The sequence below is a fragment of the Hypoxylon trugodes genome (assembly GCF_022578975.1).
Source record: "Hypoxylon trugodes strain CBS 135444 unplaced genomic scaffold F4822scaffold_7, whole genome shotgun sequence".
NCBI lineage: Eukaryota > Fungi > Ascomycota > Sordariomycetes > Xylariales > Hypoxylaceae > Hypoxylon > Hypoxylon trugodes.
Window position 1 is genome coordinate 781123 of NW_026250022.1, and position 10571 is coordinate 791693.

Sequence of the window (10571 nt, forward strand, 5' to 3'; positions counted from 1 at the left end):
GGTTCCATCGACACGCTAAGGTGTGCTTAGTCATCAGTGCATGGGTGTACGTACCTCTAGGACTATTTCGTCTTGAGGTGAGACGAGACAAACTGAAATTTAAACTTAACAACTTCACCAACAATAAGAAGACACAGATATGAAAATGAGAGTTACGCTATTATTCTATTCATGAAGTACTTCGAATATTTTCAATATGTGAAAAGGAGACAACACAATGCTACCTTAACAATCTAAGCATCATTCTCATACTTCAAACCAGCATTCTTCCTCACAGCACCATATATACCCGCAATATCACCTTTATCACCACCCGCATGTGCAGCAACCTCCTTAAGATAATCATCTGCGACCTTGACTAATTTGAGCTCAGTACCAGAGCTCTTCGCTAGTTCCATGGCGTGGCCAGCGTCCTTGCGGGCGTTGTTGGCTGAGAAGAGCGGTTCTTCCATCTTCCAGTAGGTACCACTGATCATGCGCTCCGAGTACGCGCTGTAAACGCCACCCCATAAGCCATCGACGAACTGTTTTAGCGGGGCAGCGCCTATTCCAGATTTCTCCGCCAATGTATACGCTTCTCCCAACACTGAAACCATGTTCACTACCATACTGTTGCCAATCAACTTCAGTTTCAGCGAGTTCGCGTATGGCTGGTCGTCAAAAGGGATCATTGACTTGCCCATCACACCTATAGTGTAAGGACGCAGCTTTTCGATAGCCGACTTAGGACCTGCGGGACAGAAACTGTATTTATGAGGTTAGCAGTGACTACTCGGTTGTGATACATCCTACGGGAGTAGAACATGGGGTTGTCCGAGGCAAAACTCCGACTTACATGAGCTGGCCTGCATTGGCCATTGCTGGCGCGCCAAACACGGGACTCGCGACAAATTCAGCTCCTTTGTCAACCACTAACTTAGCAACCTTCTCCGTAGTCTCGGGGTAGATGGTAGAGCATTCAACAAATAGCTTGCCCGTAACATCTCCCTTGGCAACGGTGTTGAAAATGCCTTCCACTGCGGCATCATTAGAAACAATGGAGAAGATGATGTCAGCCTTCTTAACACCCTCCTCGATAGAATCGATAATCTCTGTCTTTCCTTCGGGAAGTGTGGCTGCCAATTCCTCGGAACGCTTCCTGGTTCGGTTATATATAATGACGGGCTTGTCTAAGTTACCCTTCTCCACCAGGTTCTTCACCATACCCTTGACGCGAGAATCAGTACGAATGAAGCGTTGAAGTCTAGTTATAGTCGACTTACTCGACCCATGTTTCCCAAGCCGATCCACAGTATTGAAGGAGCCATTGCTGCTGGTTTGTTACTTACTGCTAACTAGCAATTATTAAATTAGGTGGTTCCGGCAGTTGTAGCTGGTAAAACAGTGAGTATTCCAATCAACTAAATGTAACCTTTGTTGAGCGAAGTAGATATTTGAAATATTTAACTGTAGCTTAAAGAAGATCTCGACATAAATACGTACCTGAGTCTCTAAAATCGAACAACGAATACAAGCTGGAGAAGCGGAGATATATAAATCGGCAATAGACGGATGCCAAGCCGGCTTTTATATACAACTCCGCGTCATACTTAGCTCCATAATTCTACCAAAAGTTCCCCGCAACTCGCCGGCGCGAAGCGAATCTTCCTTCCATAAGATCATTCTTGTCTTATCTGATCTTAATTACATAAATCTACACTAATCACAACTACAGGGTAATAAATCAGCCGCAAAGAACTACGCAATCATGCGAACATCCCTTCACGATGTTATTAAGTAGCAGAGTGGGTGGTAGGGTACGGACCGGCTCTCGCGCATTCAATCTCATCCGAAGGCCCCGCCAAAATGTCAGATCGCTTCACCTCGCGCCTCCGTTCCTGCTCGATGACTACATCCCGCGTTATCAGCTATTGTCCGAAGTCGAGGCTTCTAAAAAGCGATCCCTCGCTTATGCCCACCTTCGGAACTGCAACTTATGCCCTCGACTTTGCGGTGTGAATCGCTATGAGATGACGGGCATGTGCCTGATAGGACAAGATGTAAAAGTCAATGTAATTGCGCCGCACTTCGGAGAGGGTGAGTAAGAGCCCAACTTCGCGAACTGGGGAATTTAACTGAGTCGTCGTAATAGAACCCTGCATACAGGGCCATAATGGAAGTGGCTCTGTATTCTTTTCCGGATGTAATCTACGGTGTACCTTCTGCCAGAACCATGATATCGCTCATCAAAGGAATGGATTCGATCTAACACCTGAGGAACTGGCCCAATGGTATATTAAGTTACAGGATGTTGGCCATGTTCACAATATTAATCTGATCACGCCCGAGCATGTGGTGCCACAGGTCGCTCTCTCGATCCTGCACGCTCGGGATTTGGGTCTGAAGCTGCCGATCGTGTATAATACGTCGGCGTTTGACTCACTCTCTTCGCTGGAGCTTATGGACGGCCTTGTCGATATATACCTCCCGGATTTTAAGGTGTGGAGTAAGGCCGCCTCTCAGCGCCTGCTTAAAGCCGATGATTATGCCTCCGTTGCCGCCAAGAGTATCAAAGCCATGCACGACCAGGTTGGTGATTTATGCTTTACTGGGGATGGGGTAGCAAAGAAGGGTGTCCTGGTTAGACACCTCGTCATGCCTGGAAAGGAAGCCGAGGCCGAACAGATTATGAAATTCCTCGCGGAAAAGGTTTCAAGGGATATTTTTGTGAATATCATGGAGCAGTATCGACCTGATGCCCATGTTGGGAAGCCGAAGAGGAGGGCTAAGGAGACGGCTGATAAGGCAGGTCAGGAAGGACAGGAGGAGGTTAGGTATGCGGAGATCAATCGTCCTGTTACCAAGGATGAAATTTCGGTGGTGAGGAAGGCTGCTGAGGCTGTTGGCTTGGTGAGCATCTCGTTTCGCATTTACTTACACCTTGCTGACTTGATTTCTTCCCTAGTGGCGTTTTTGCGACCCTCCGAGGCATGATGGCTTTGCTATATAAAGACTTCGGACAATGATGTCGAATTGCTATTGTAACTATAGTCTGGGTGTATATTATCTGGGTAGAGTCTGGAGGCATCTTTTAACAGTCCTAACTTCATGCGCCAGAATGAAAGCATTCTTCCTTCAATTACAACAGCCCTAGCGGCTTCCGTGCGTATTATGGATCATATCAGCCAAGAACAAAATTTACCAGGCCTTGAAAATCCTTCAATCTATTACGTGGATATTTTTTTCGTTGGCGTTAATGTTTATTACCAAGGTTTGACGAGCTTTCACAATATGCCTTCTTTATTCTGCCTACAGCTGGAGTATTCTAGTTACCACCCAACCTATAGCTGTCAACATAGTGAAACTAGAACAATCTGGAAAATGATTTGCTCCAACACCTGTCTAACTATCTGCCTGCACAAGTAACCTTTGTTCCATGATACTTGATAAGCATCTCTACATCACGGCTATCAGCCAGCTCGATATTTAATGCCTACCTAGGTAGACCTCCACACACGCAGTCCAGAGGTTCATATCATATACTCCGAAGGTATTAAACTTACAATGCCAAATAACTCCCAACACGAACAGCCGCGTCGGAATCAGGAGTATGGGGGTCGCTCATATAGACGACCCAAGCGCCAAAATAATCGACAGAAGCAAACAACGACTAGAGTCCGCGGCGATATTTGGCAGTCGGTTAGTGCGTTACAACTAGGACTACAGCCACGTTCATTCGAAGAGCTTCATAGGGAAAGGATGGGCCTGCTTGAAATGCTACAGCAACACGACCGACGGGCACTAGATCTTTTCGGACGGGTCCCTGTCATCGAGGAACAGATGCAACAATCGGAGACGACTGCTGATGAACGGAAACGCGCGGGGAAGAATCGTGGTTGGCTACGACATCGTATCGTAGAGACCGTCGAGGAAGAGAAGAGGATACTGGCGCGGCTAAGCGAGTTGCATGTTGAGATACAATGCCGTGAGAGATGGTATCGTGTTGAGGCGGAAAGGGAGGCTAGAAGGACTCCCGTGGGAGAAGTGGCGGAGGAGAATCTACAGCAACAACATCAATCACAACAACCGAACACTGGCTACAATGAACAACCCTTTCTTCCGCCATTACAGCCGATGCCGTTTTACAACCAAGCCAACACAATGCCTTATGACCCCTATTATCATTCTCCATACTATAAGTTTTCTTCAAATGACTGGACATATCCCGAGCATAGTTGGGGATATCAAGCCCCGGTATACCCCCAAGATGCTTATAGGGACCACTATGGGGATGAGATGCATGGTACACCTCTTAACGAAGAATCAGGTGGTTCGTCTCACAGCTACTCGGACTCGATCCAGATAATCACAGAATCAAGACCAACGAAGAGAAATAGTATGCCTACGTTAAATTTCACCTGGGATGAAGGGAATAAGGAAGAGGGTGATGATTACACATAATTTAAGCTTCACTGTAGCTTTATCTAGTAATGGGTCTGGGAAAATATTAAGGCGTTAGGACGGCGTTAGGTTAAGGAGGTACCCCTTTTTTCATCAGGTTGTTCATAGTATGAATTTGATTTATCTCAAGAGTAGCACCATTAGTGACAATGTCGTATATACCATTCCATCATAGTCTATTCCAGCAGCAGGTCGTTACTCAGAGACCATCCAGATGATCAAAGCTACTCATGCAAACTCCCCAAATTTGCCATCATCGAAACCCAGGTTTTGAGCGGACAATCGTTTTGCTCTGCTGTTGGTATTTGTAGTTGGTGGTGGTGGTGGAAGTATACCCACACCACCAGGTCCTGGTGAAGCAGAAAAAGAAGGTGGTGGAGGTAATGAGAACGACGAAAGACCCTCATTAGACTGAGGAGGGGGCTCTGGTTTTCTCCTCCCAAATCTCCCGGGTAGGTTAATCGTGATCGTCTCACCCTCCTTCAAACTAAGATCGCGCTTCTCAGCTGCGTTATCTTGTTTCTCTGCCGCCGCCTGTTTCTTTCCCGCATTCTGGCTTCCACCCCATCCCACCGACTTCTGAGCCTCTTGTAGCGCAACACCAAAATCAAACGCCTCACTCCTCTCCTCAAACCCAATCCCCAACGTCGCCTTCCGACCCGCCTCGTCCTGCACACGCAGCGCAAAGAACCGGGAGCTATCAGACACTGACTCAACGACAGCAGGTCCCGTATACGGCGCGGCGGCGAACAAACCGCCGGTGCTCGGGTCCTCGAGCACGACGTCCGCTTTCACGAGTTCCTTCTCCTCTTCTGGGCCGGTGGCGGAGATGGTGAAGGCGGTCTCGACGACGCGCAGGCGCGCGGTGAAGATCTGCCGCGAGGCGTCGGATGTCCAGCTCGCGGCCACGTGGCCCTTGCCCGGCACCATGGGCGGGATGTTGTAGACGTGCACTTGCCCCGCGACGAAGAGGACCCGCTGCAGGGCGTCGTCGGGCAGGGGGCGGCCTGTGGCCGGGTCGATTGTTTCCATTTCTCTTTTCTGGTTCTGTCTTTTGCTCTTCCTGTTTTGTAGCGATCTAAGTATTTATGTGGGAGTTGAGTTTATTATTGAAGTTTAAAATGTTCTGAGTTGCTTATTTGTATAAGTCGAAGCCGGAGGAGGAGGCAGGCAGGCAGGCAGGCGGAGACGGCCTTGCGGAGCTTTAAGACCCCTGAAAACCCGCTCGCGGCGTGCAGCTGCAGCCCCTTATTAGTGGTGGGTGGTCCCCTGTAGGCAGGCGGTGCGGGCAGTTGCAGCACCCGGAAGGAACACCCACCACCAAAGTCCTAGCGCTTAGCTTTACCTGAAGTATCCTAGGACGGTACGTACTATATGACTCCGCAGTCAAGCTCTAATCGATAAGGAAATGAAATTCCTCACTTGGAGAATTGAATTCCGATGATTTACCGGCGTCTCTTGCTTTATCGAAAAATCCTCAACGCGAAGCTGCCGAACTCCGAGGTTACTGTTCTGGTTGACTTAGGTTGATATCAACGTCCCATTGAGCCCCGTTGCGAGCTTGAAACTCTCTACCATGGCCGGCCGGAGTGTTTCGCCCGGGGCGGCACTCTTGAGATCATCTCGGATGTTCTCAATACCTGCCCCAATACCTGTTCCTCCCGGCGACCACGCTGCAGCAACTAGGTTCTACTCTCCGACTGCGACGATTGCTTATCCTACACATCTTACGGTTACGACAACCTCATCGTCGCGGGTAAACGGTGATTGGGGTTTCAAGCGACCATTCCCAGCAAAGACTACGACAAAAACTACCTATCCTCTTATAAGGGTCAGACAAGTTGACTCTGCCGAACATGTCACAGACTTCCAATCCGCATCGGACCATGCGATCACTCTGCGAAAGTACCAGGAAATGCACCTACCGATATCACTGCCATCCGGGAACTCTCGTGACAGTTTCTCTCAAAGCACAACTCCAAAATCGGTTTTCGAAGAAGCCGGCGACGTAACTGCGCTGAATGAAGAGCAGAAGATAGAATTAGCCAACAAGAGGTGGAAATTCTCGGGTCCATGGCTTGCTGGTATGACAGATGGCGATTTTAATAGATATCTTGAGAAGACGGCGCGAGGAAAGCGCTCGGAATTCCGCGCCTTTTTGAGGAAGACACTTGCGGCCGAGATAACGGCAAGCCAAGCGCAGAAAGCTATCGAAGCGGGTGAAAACGAAGAACCGTCTAAGGTCACCGCTAGTGACATCACAGATACCCAATTCACGGACTACTTGAGGGAGCTAAGGGATGACCGTATGGCCTTGTACAACCTCGTCAGCCGTTTCTTGGATCTTGCTCCGATCGACTTGGGTATCGAGTATAACTACATCAGCAGGCTCACCCCAGGGAAGGAACGGGTCCTTGAACGTGGCAGTCCGTATGGTGCTAATGGTCCCCCGATTACGCATCCCTCCGCTGGTATTTCTTATCTCCGTACGAGGAATTTCCAGGAGAACCATCCGATTTACGGGCCTCAGCAATACCATGCACCTGTTAAGGGTAGAGTAGTCAAGCCCTCGGGCGGGGGTAACTTCTGGCCTAGCATTGGTGTGGCGGGTTTCATCGCCAGTACGCCAAGCGGAGACTCAGTATTCAACGCGAAGGCGCAGAGATTGCAGGGCAAGTTCAAGAAGACCCTGCACCAGATCGACCTCGCCAACAGTGGTGGATCTAAGATTTACGTTGATCCCTATGCCGCTACGGTCGATTCCTACGGTAGAGTCTGCATCAATATCGGGGAGGCTAACCCTGTGGCTGAGGTCATTCAGAAGGAACTTGGAGGTGAGGCTACGGTGCTCGAGGATGAGCTTAGGGCTATGGAAGTCCCTGAGGTGCCGAGGAACACGAATACGCCTAGAAGCTTTAGTTCCCGGCCGGGACACCGGGTTTCGGGGAGTGCGAGTAGTTATGGTTTAGGAATTGGTAGGCATGCGCATGCAAGGAGAACCAGAGAACATTGAATAATCTCCTGAGATACATCCTTGAGGAGGGCTCACGTACCATAAGGTAGAGTCTTTGGTGGGTGCTATGTAGAATATCTGTACATATTAGATAGGAGGTATCCTTTCTCTATATATCACGAGAGTAACTCCAAGAAATTAGCACTCGCACATGCATTGATCTTTCTTTATGCTGTATGCCCGTGTTCTATCGCCCAAGTTGATGGTACATAGGTACTTGTATGCTAATGGATGCACGGACCAGTGAATAATGTCCCACTTTGGTGTGAACCAACTAAAAAGTGGATTTCTCCTGCCCTAGGATCCAGACTTTTACCGAATTCCCCACACAGATTCTCTGCCCACTCAATCAATATTCTCTTTTTTTCGTGACAAGCCCATTCTCTCAATTAAATCTACATCGACAAAAATTTCGGACTTCCTTCAACCACCGCAACCGTCCTACTAACCCTCAGTAAACACCGCTAAAATGGGTCGCGTTCGTACAAAGACTGTCAAGAAGTCCGCCAAGGTCATCATTGAGCGGTACTACCCCAAGCTCACTCTCGACTTCGAGACCAACAAGCGTGTCTGCGATGAGATCGCTATTATCGCCTCTAAGCGACTACGCAACAAGGTTAGCAATTCCGGAATACCTCTCAGTCACAGGCGAATATCGCGACACGAATTATTGGAGATACAATTGATTAGATTGGGAGAGGGAGGCTAATTTTCAAAAATATAGATTGCCGGATACACCACCCACCTGATGAAGCGTATTCAGCGAGGACCTGTCCGTGGTATCTCCTTCAAGCTGCAAGAAGAGGAGCGTGAGCGAAAGGATCAATACGTCCCCGAGGTCTCCGCCCTTGACTTCACCCAGAACACCGAGGCTGGCCAGCTTGACATCGATGTCGAGACCAAGGACCTATTGAAGCACCTTGGCGTATGTTTTCCAACTGCCCCCATATTCTTAATTTAATTACTGACAATCATGGCTTTCTAGTTCGACAACGTCCCCGTCAACGTCGTTCCCGTCACCCAGCAGCAGACAGCTGAGCGACCCCGCCGATTCGGCGACCGCGCCCCGCGATAAGCGATAGGAATTTAATAATCCAAAAAGGCGACTTCATGAATTAAGGATGAGGGTTTTACGGTAGTTGATTTGGGCAACTGGCATCGGTCTCACATGGCTTTACGGCGTCTATTCTGCTACGGATGGGCCATAGTAGGTACATTCTAGATCCGCAATTGACGAGATCTCTCCCACACAAGGTGTCCCTGATTCTTCGGTACTCGCTGCTGGAGATGACGGTTGATGGCCAATTTTTATTCTCCCCTTGATATGTGATTTGTGCTTGAACTTGAATTTAACATTATTAGGTCCATGTTGTCACTGTACACTTGGTATTAAGGTAGGTGTGGGCAGAGCGGTTATGATAATAGGAAGATGCCAAAATAACTGCCCACGACGTATATGGTTATGATTTATGCTTGATACAACTTACGACCATTAAGAATATGATGTGGATGTAGCTGTATATGAATGGTCGTTGCGATGATTTATGGATCTATTAAATTGGTTCTTTGGCTATGCTAGCCATCTTGCGTTTACGCAAGGGGTATCTTATTCTAATAATAGCGCCTTAGTATGCTAGTAGTAATTTTGACTGCTCTATACAATCATCCGAATAAATCATCAAATGCAGTCGCCGCCATCGTAGAAATCTCCTCACTCGTCATCCGTCTCGTCGTCTGTGTCTTCGGGTCAAATCTCTGCTTATAACCATCCAGCACTAAGTGCCCCTCGCCATCCTCCGCCAGAGACGGTTCCTGCACGTTCTGAGCCACTGGTTTCTCCCGGATAGTCACGGTAACCTGTCCACCACCCGACGGTTTCCCATCTTTCGCATCCCCACGCTCGAGCGCCAAGTCTTTAGCATCTTGCGCCGCCTTGCGCTGTTCCTCCATCTCCTTATCCCCCTTCCCATTCGTAGTACTCCCAGGTTCTTCATACAACTCCACAGGCGCAGCTGGTAACCCCGCGCGCACCGCCGCCGCGACTTCTGCGAGTTGGACTTTGACGTACATGGCGCGTCGCGCGCAACTGCGGTCACACCATCGCTCGAGTTCTTTCCGTGGTACGATGCCGAAGTCTTTGCGTCCGAAATTGATGAGTTTGAATTCGCCGCCTTTGCCTAGTTTGAGGCGTGGGTTGGGGCACAGGGCGTAGCCGCATTTGTTGAGGGTGTTGCGTTCTTCGATTAGGTCTTCGTAGTCACCTGGTTGGAGGAGGGAGACTAGATGTAGGAAGGAAGATGTGTCGTTGGGGTGCGGGGTGGATGCTGTGTAGGTTTTGCCTGAGGGGGGGGTTAGGGGGAAGCGCGCTAGCTCGATGATGGTATCTTGGATTCGGTCCTCGAGTTCGAATTGTTGTTGGATTATGCGCGCTTGCTGGATGGCGGCTTCGCGCGCTGTGGGTTTGGGGTCGCTGTTGGGGGTGTGTTCTTTTACGGGGAGAGGCGAGATGGGAGGTGCCGTGGCGTCTGTGGATGGGAAGTTTGTGGTTGGTTTTTTTAGGATGCTTTTTTTAGGCCTTTTTGCCTCGGAGGAGGGGGTTTTTGAGGACATTTTTACGTGATGTACAGGATAATTATTATATGTGATTTTCTCCTTTGGAAAATGTCTTCTTATAAGTGGTGTGAGTTGATTGTGAGGAAAGGGTTCTAAGTGTGTGAAATGTTGAATTATCAAAGTTCATGGGAATGCTGGACCCGCAGCACGACAATTACGTAGAGGGACCCGGGATCTCGGGAGAAATCCGGAGAAATAAGATTTGACAAGCTAATAGGTCGATACTTGGGTACTTACGAATCCGGAACAACGGTTTGCTCCGCTTTAGTTGATGAACCCCGTGTATTATGTGCTAATTAGATTATAGAGAATGTGACATCCTCTCCTTTATCTATTGTCTTTCAATGTCTCTTTCCAATGTCTTATGATACTCATAGAGTTACCAGTAGTGATATAGAGCTACCTGGGTACTGATAGATGTACTTATAGCCCCACGTTTGTAATGACATTCCCCGCAGTCACTTCACGTGATAAAAGACGTATTTAGACTCATAAAGTTATGCCT

The 10571-nt window shown here is 48.7% G+C and overlaps 7 protein-coding genes across 7 annotated transcripts; 4 read left to right on the forward strand and 3 right to left on the reverse strand.

The window, feature by feature from the left end:
- Positions 1-104: 104 nt before the first annotated feature.
- Positions 105-1591, reverse strand: F4822DRAFT_311336 (6-phosphogluconate dehydrogenase 2). Its single transcript, XM_051455332.1, has 4 exons — positions 1483-1591; positions 1263-1372; positions 836-1206; positions 105-744 (listed from the first exon to the last, which is right to left on the reverse strand). The coding sequence occupies exons 2-4, from the start codon at positions 1305-1307 to the stop codon at positions 234-236; spliced, it is 927 nt and encodes a 308-aa protein (XP_051312062.1). The 5' UTR covers positions 1308-1372; positions 1483-1591; the 3' UTR covers positions 105-233.
- On the forward strand, positions 1486-3139 carry F4822DRAFT_311382 (uncharacterized protein). The gene is made up of 3 exons (XM_051455333.1): positions 1486-2076; positions 2132-2889; positions 2945-3139. The coding sequence occupies exons 1-3, from the start codon at positions 1767-1769 to the stop codon at positions 2987-2989; spliced, it is 1113 nt and encodes a 370-aa protein (XP_051312063.1). The 5' UTR covers positions 1486-1766; the 3' UTR covers positions 2990-3139.
- A 404-nt stretch (positions 3140-3543) lies between these two features.
- On the forward strand, positions 3544-4554 carry F4822DRAFT_444714 (uncharacterized protein; the record flags this gene model as incomplete). Its single annotated transcript, XM_051463284.1, has 1 exon — positions 3544-4554. The coding sequence occupies one exon, from the start codon at positions 3544-3546 to the stop codon at positions 4438-4440; it is 897 nt and encodes a 298-aa protein (XP_051312064.1). The 3' UTR covers positions 4441-4554.
- On the reverse strand, positions 4478-5752 carry F4822DRAFT_409555 (DUF1681-domain-containing protein). Its single transcript, XM_051458671.1, has one exon. It carries the CDS (start codon positions 5470-5472, stop codon positions 4669-4671), a length of 804 nt encoding a protein of 267 aa, XP_051312065.1. The 5' UTR covers positions 5473-5752; the 3' UTR covers positions 4478-4668.
- Positions 5753-5907: 155 nt separating this feature from the next.
- Positions 5908-7694, forward strand: F4822DRAFT_409556 (mitochondrial ribosomal protein MRP51). The gene has a single exon (XM_051458672.1). The coding sequence runs from the start codon at positions 6017-6019 to the stop codon at positions 7451-7453; it is 1437 nt and encodes a 478-aa protein (XP_051312066.1). The 5' UTR covers positions 5908-6016; the 3' UTR covers positions 7454-7694.
- A 63-nt stretch (positions 7695-7757) lies between these two features.
- Positions 7758-8822, forward strand: F4822DRAFT_311427 (40S ribosomal protein S17). The gene is made up of 3 exons (XM_051455334.1): positions 7758-8069; positions 8178-8378; positions 8439-8822. The coding sequence occupies exons 1-3, from the start codon at positions 7923-7925 to the stop codon at positions 8526-8528; spliced, it is 438 nt and encodes a 145-aa protein (XP_051312067.1). The 5' UTR covers positions 7758-7922; the 3' UTR covers positions 8529-8822.
- Positions 8766-10423, reverse strand: F4822DRAFT_311438 (uncharacterized protein). Its single transcript, XM_051455335.1, has one exon. The coding sequence runs from the start codon at positions 10061-10063 to the stop codon at positions 9116-9118; it is 948 nt and encodes a 315-aa protein (XP_051312068.1). The 5' UTR covers positions 10064-10423; the 3' UTR covers positions 8766-9115.
- Between the last annotated feature and the right edge of the window lie 148 nt (positions 10424-10571).

Coding starts and splice junctions, on each gene's coding strand:
- F4822DRAFT_311336 (XM_051455332.1), bottom strand. CDS start 1,307: ATGGCTCCTTCAATACTGTGGATCGGCTTGGGAAACATGGGTCGA. Junction 1,207..1,262: donor GCTTGGGAAACATGGGTCGA/GTAAGTCGACTA, acceptor TCTCGCGTCAAG/GGTATGGTGAAGAACCTGGT. Junction 745..835: donor GCCAATGCAGGCCAGCTCAT/GTAAGTCGGAGT, acceptor TCATAAATACAG/TTTCTGTCCCGCAGGTCCTA.
- F4822DRAFT_311438 (XM_051455335.1), bottom strand. CDS start 10,063: ATGTCCTCAAAAACCCCCTCCTCCGAGGCAAAAAGGCCTAAAAAAAGC.
- F4822DRAFT_311427 (XM_051455334.1), top strand. CDS start 7,923: ATGGGTCGCGTTCGTACAAAGACTGTCAAGAAGTCCGCCAAGGTCATC. Junction 8,070..8,177: donor CTAAGCGACTACGCAACAAG/GTTAGCAATTCC, acceptor TCAAAAATATAG/ATTGCCGGATACACCACCCA. Junction 8,379..8,438: donor ACCTATTGAAGCACCTTGGC/GTATGTTTTCCA, acceptor ATGGCTTTCTAG/TTCGACAACGTCCCCGTCAA.
- F4822DRAFT_409555 (XM_051458671.1), bottom strand. CDS start 5,472: ATGGAAACAATCGACCCGGCCACAGGCCGCCCCCTGCCCGACGACGCC.
- F4822DRAFT_409556 (XM_051458672.1), top strand. CDS start 6,017: ATGGCCGGCCGGAGTGTTTCGCCCGGGGCGGCACTCTTGAGATCATCT.
- F4822DRAFT_311382 (XM_051455333.1), top strand. CDS start 1,767: ATGTTATTAAGTAGCAGAGTGGGTGGTAGGGTACGGACCGGCTCTCGC. Junction 2,077..2,131: donor TGCGCCGCACTTCGGAGAGG/GTGAGTAAGAGC, acceptor TCGTCGTAATAG/AACCCTGCATACAGGGCCAT. Junction 2,890..2,944: donor CTGCTGAGGCTGTTGGCTTG/GTGAGCATCTCG, acceptor TTTCTTCCCTAG/TGGCGTTTTTGCGACCCTCC.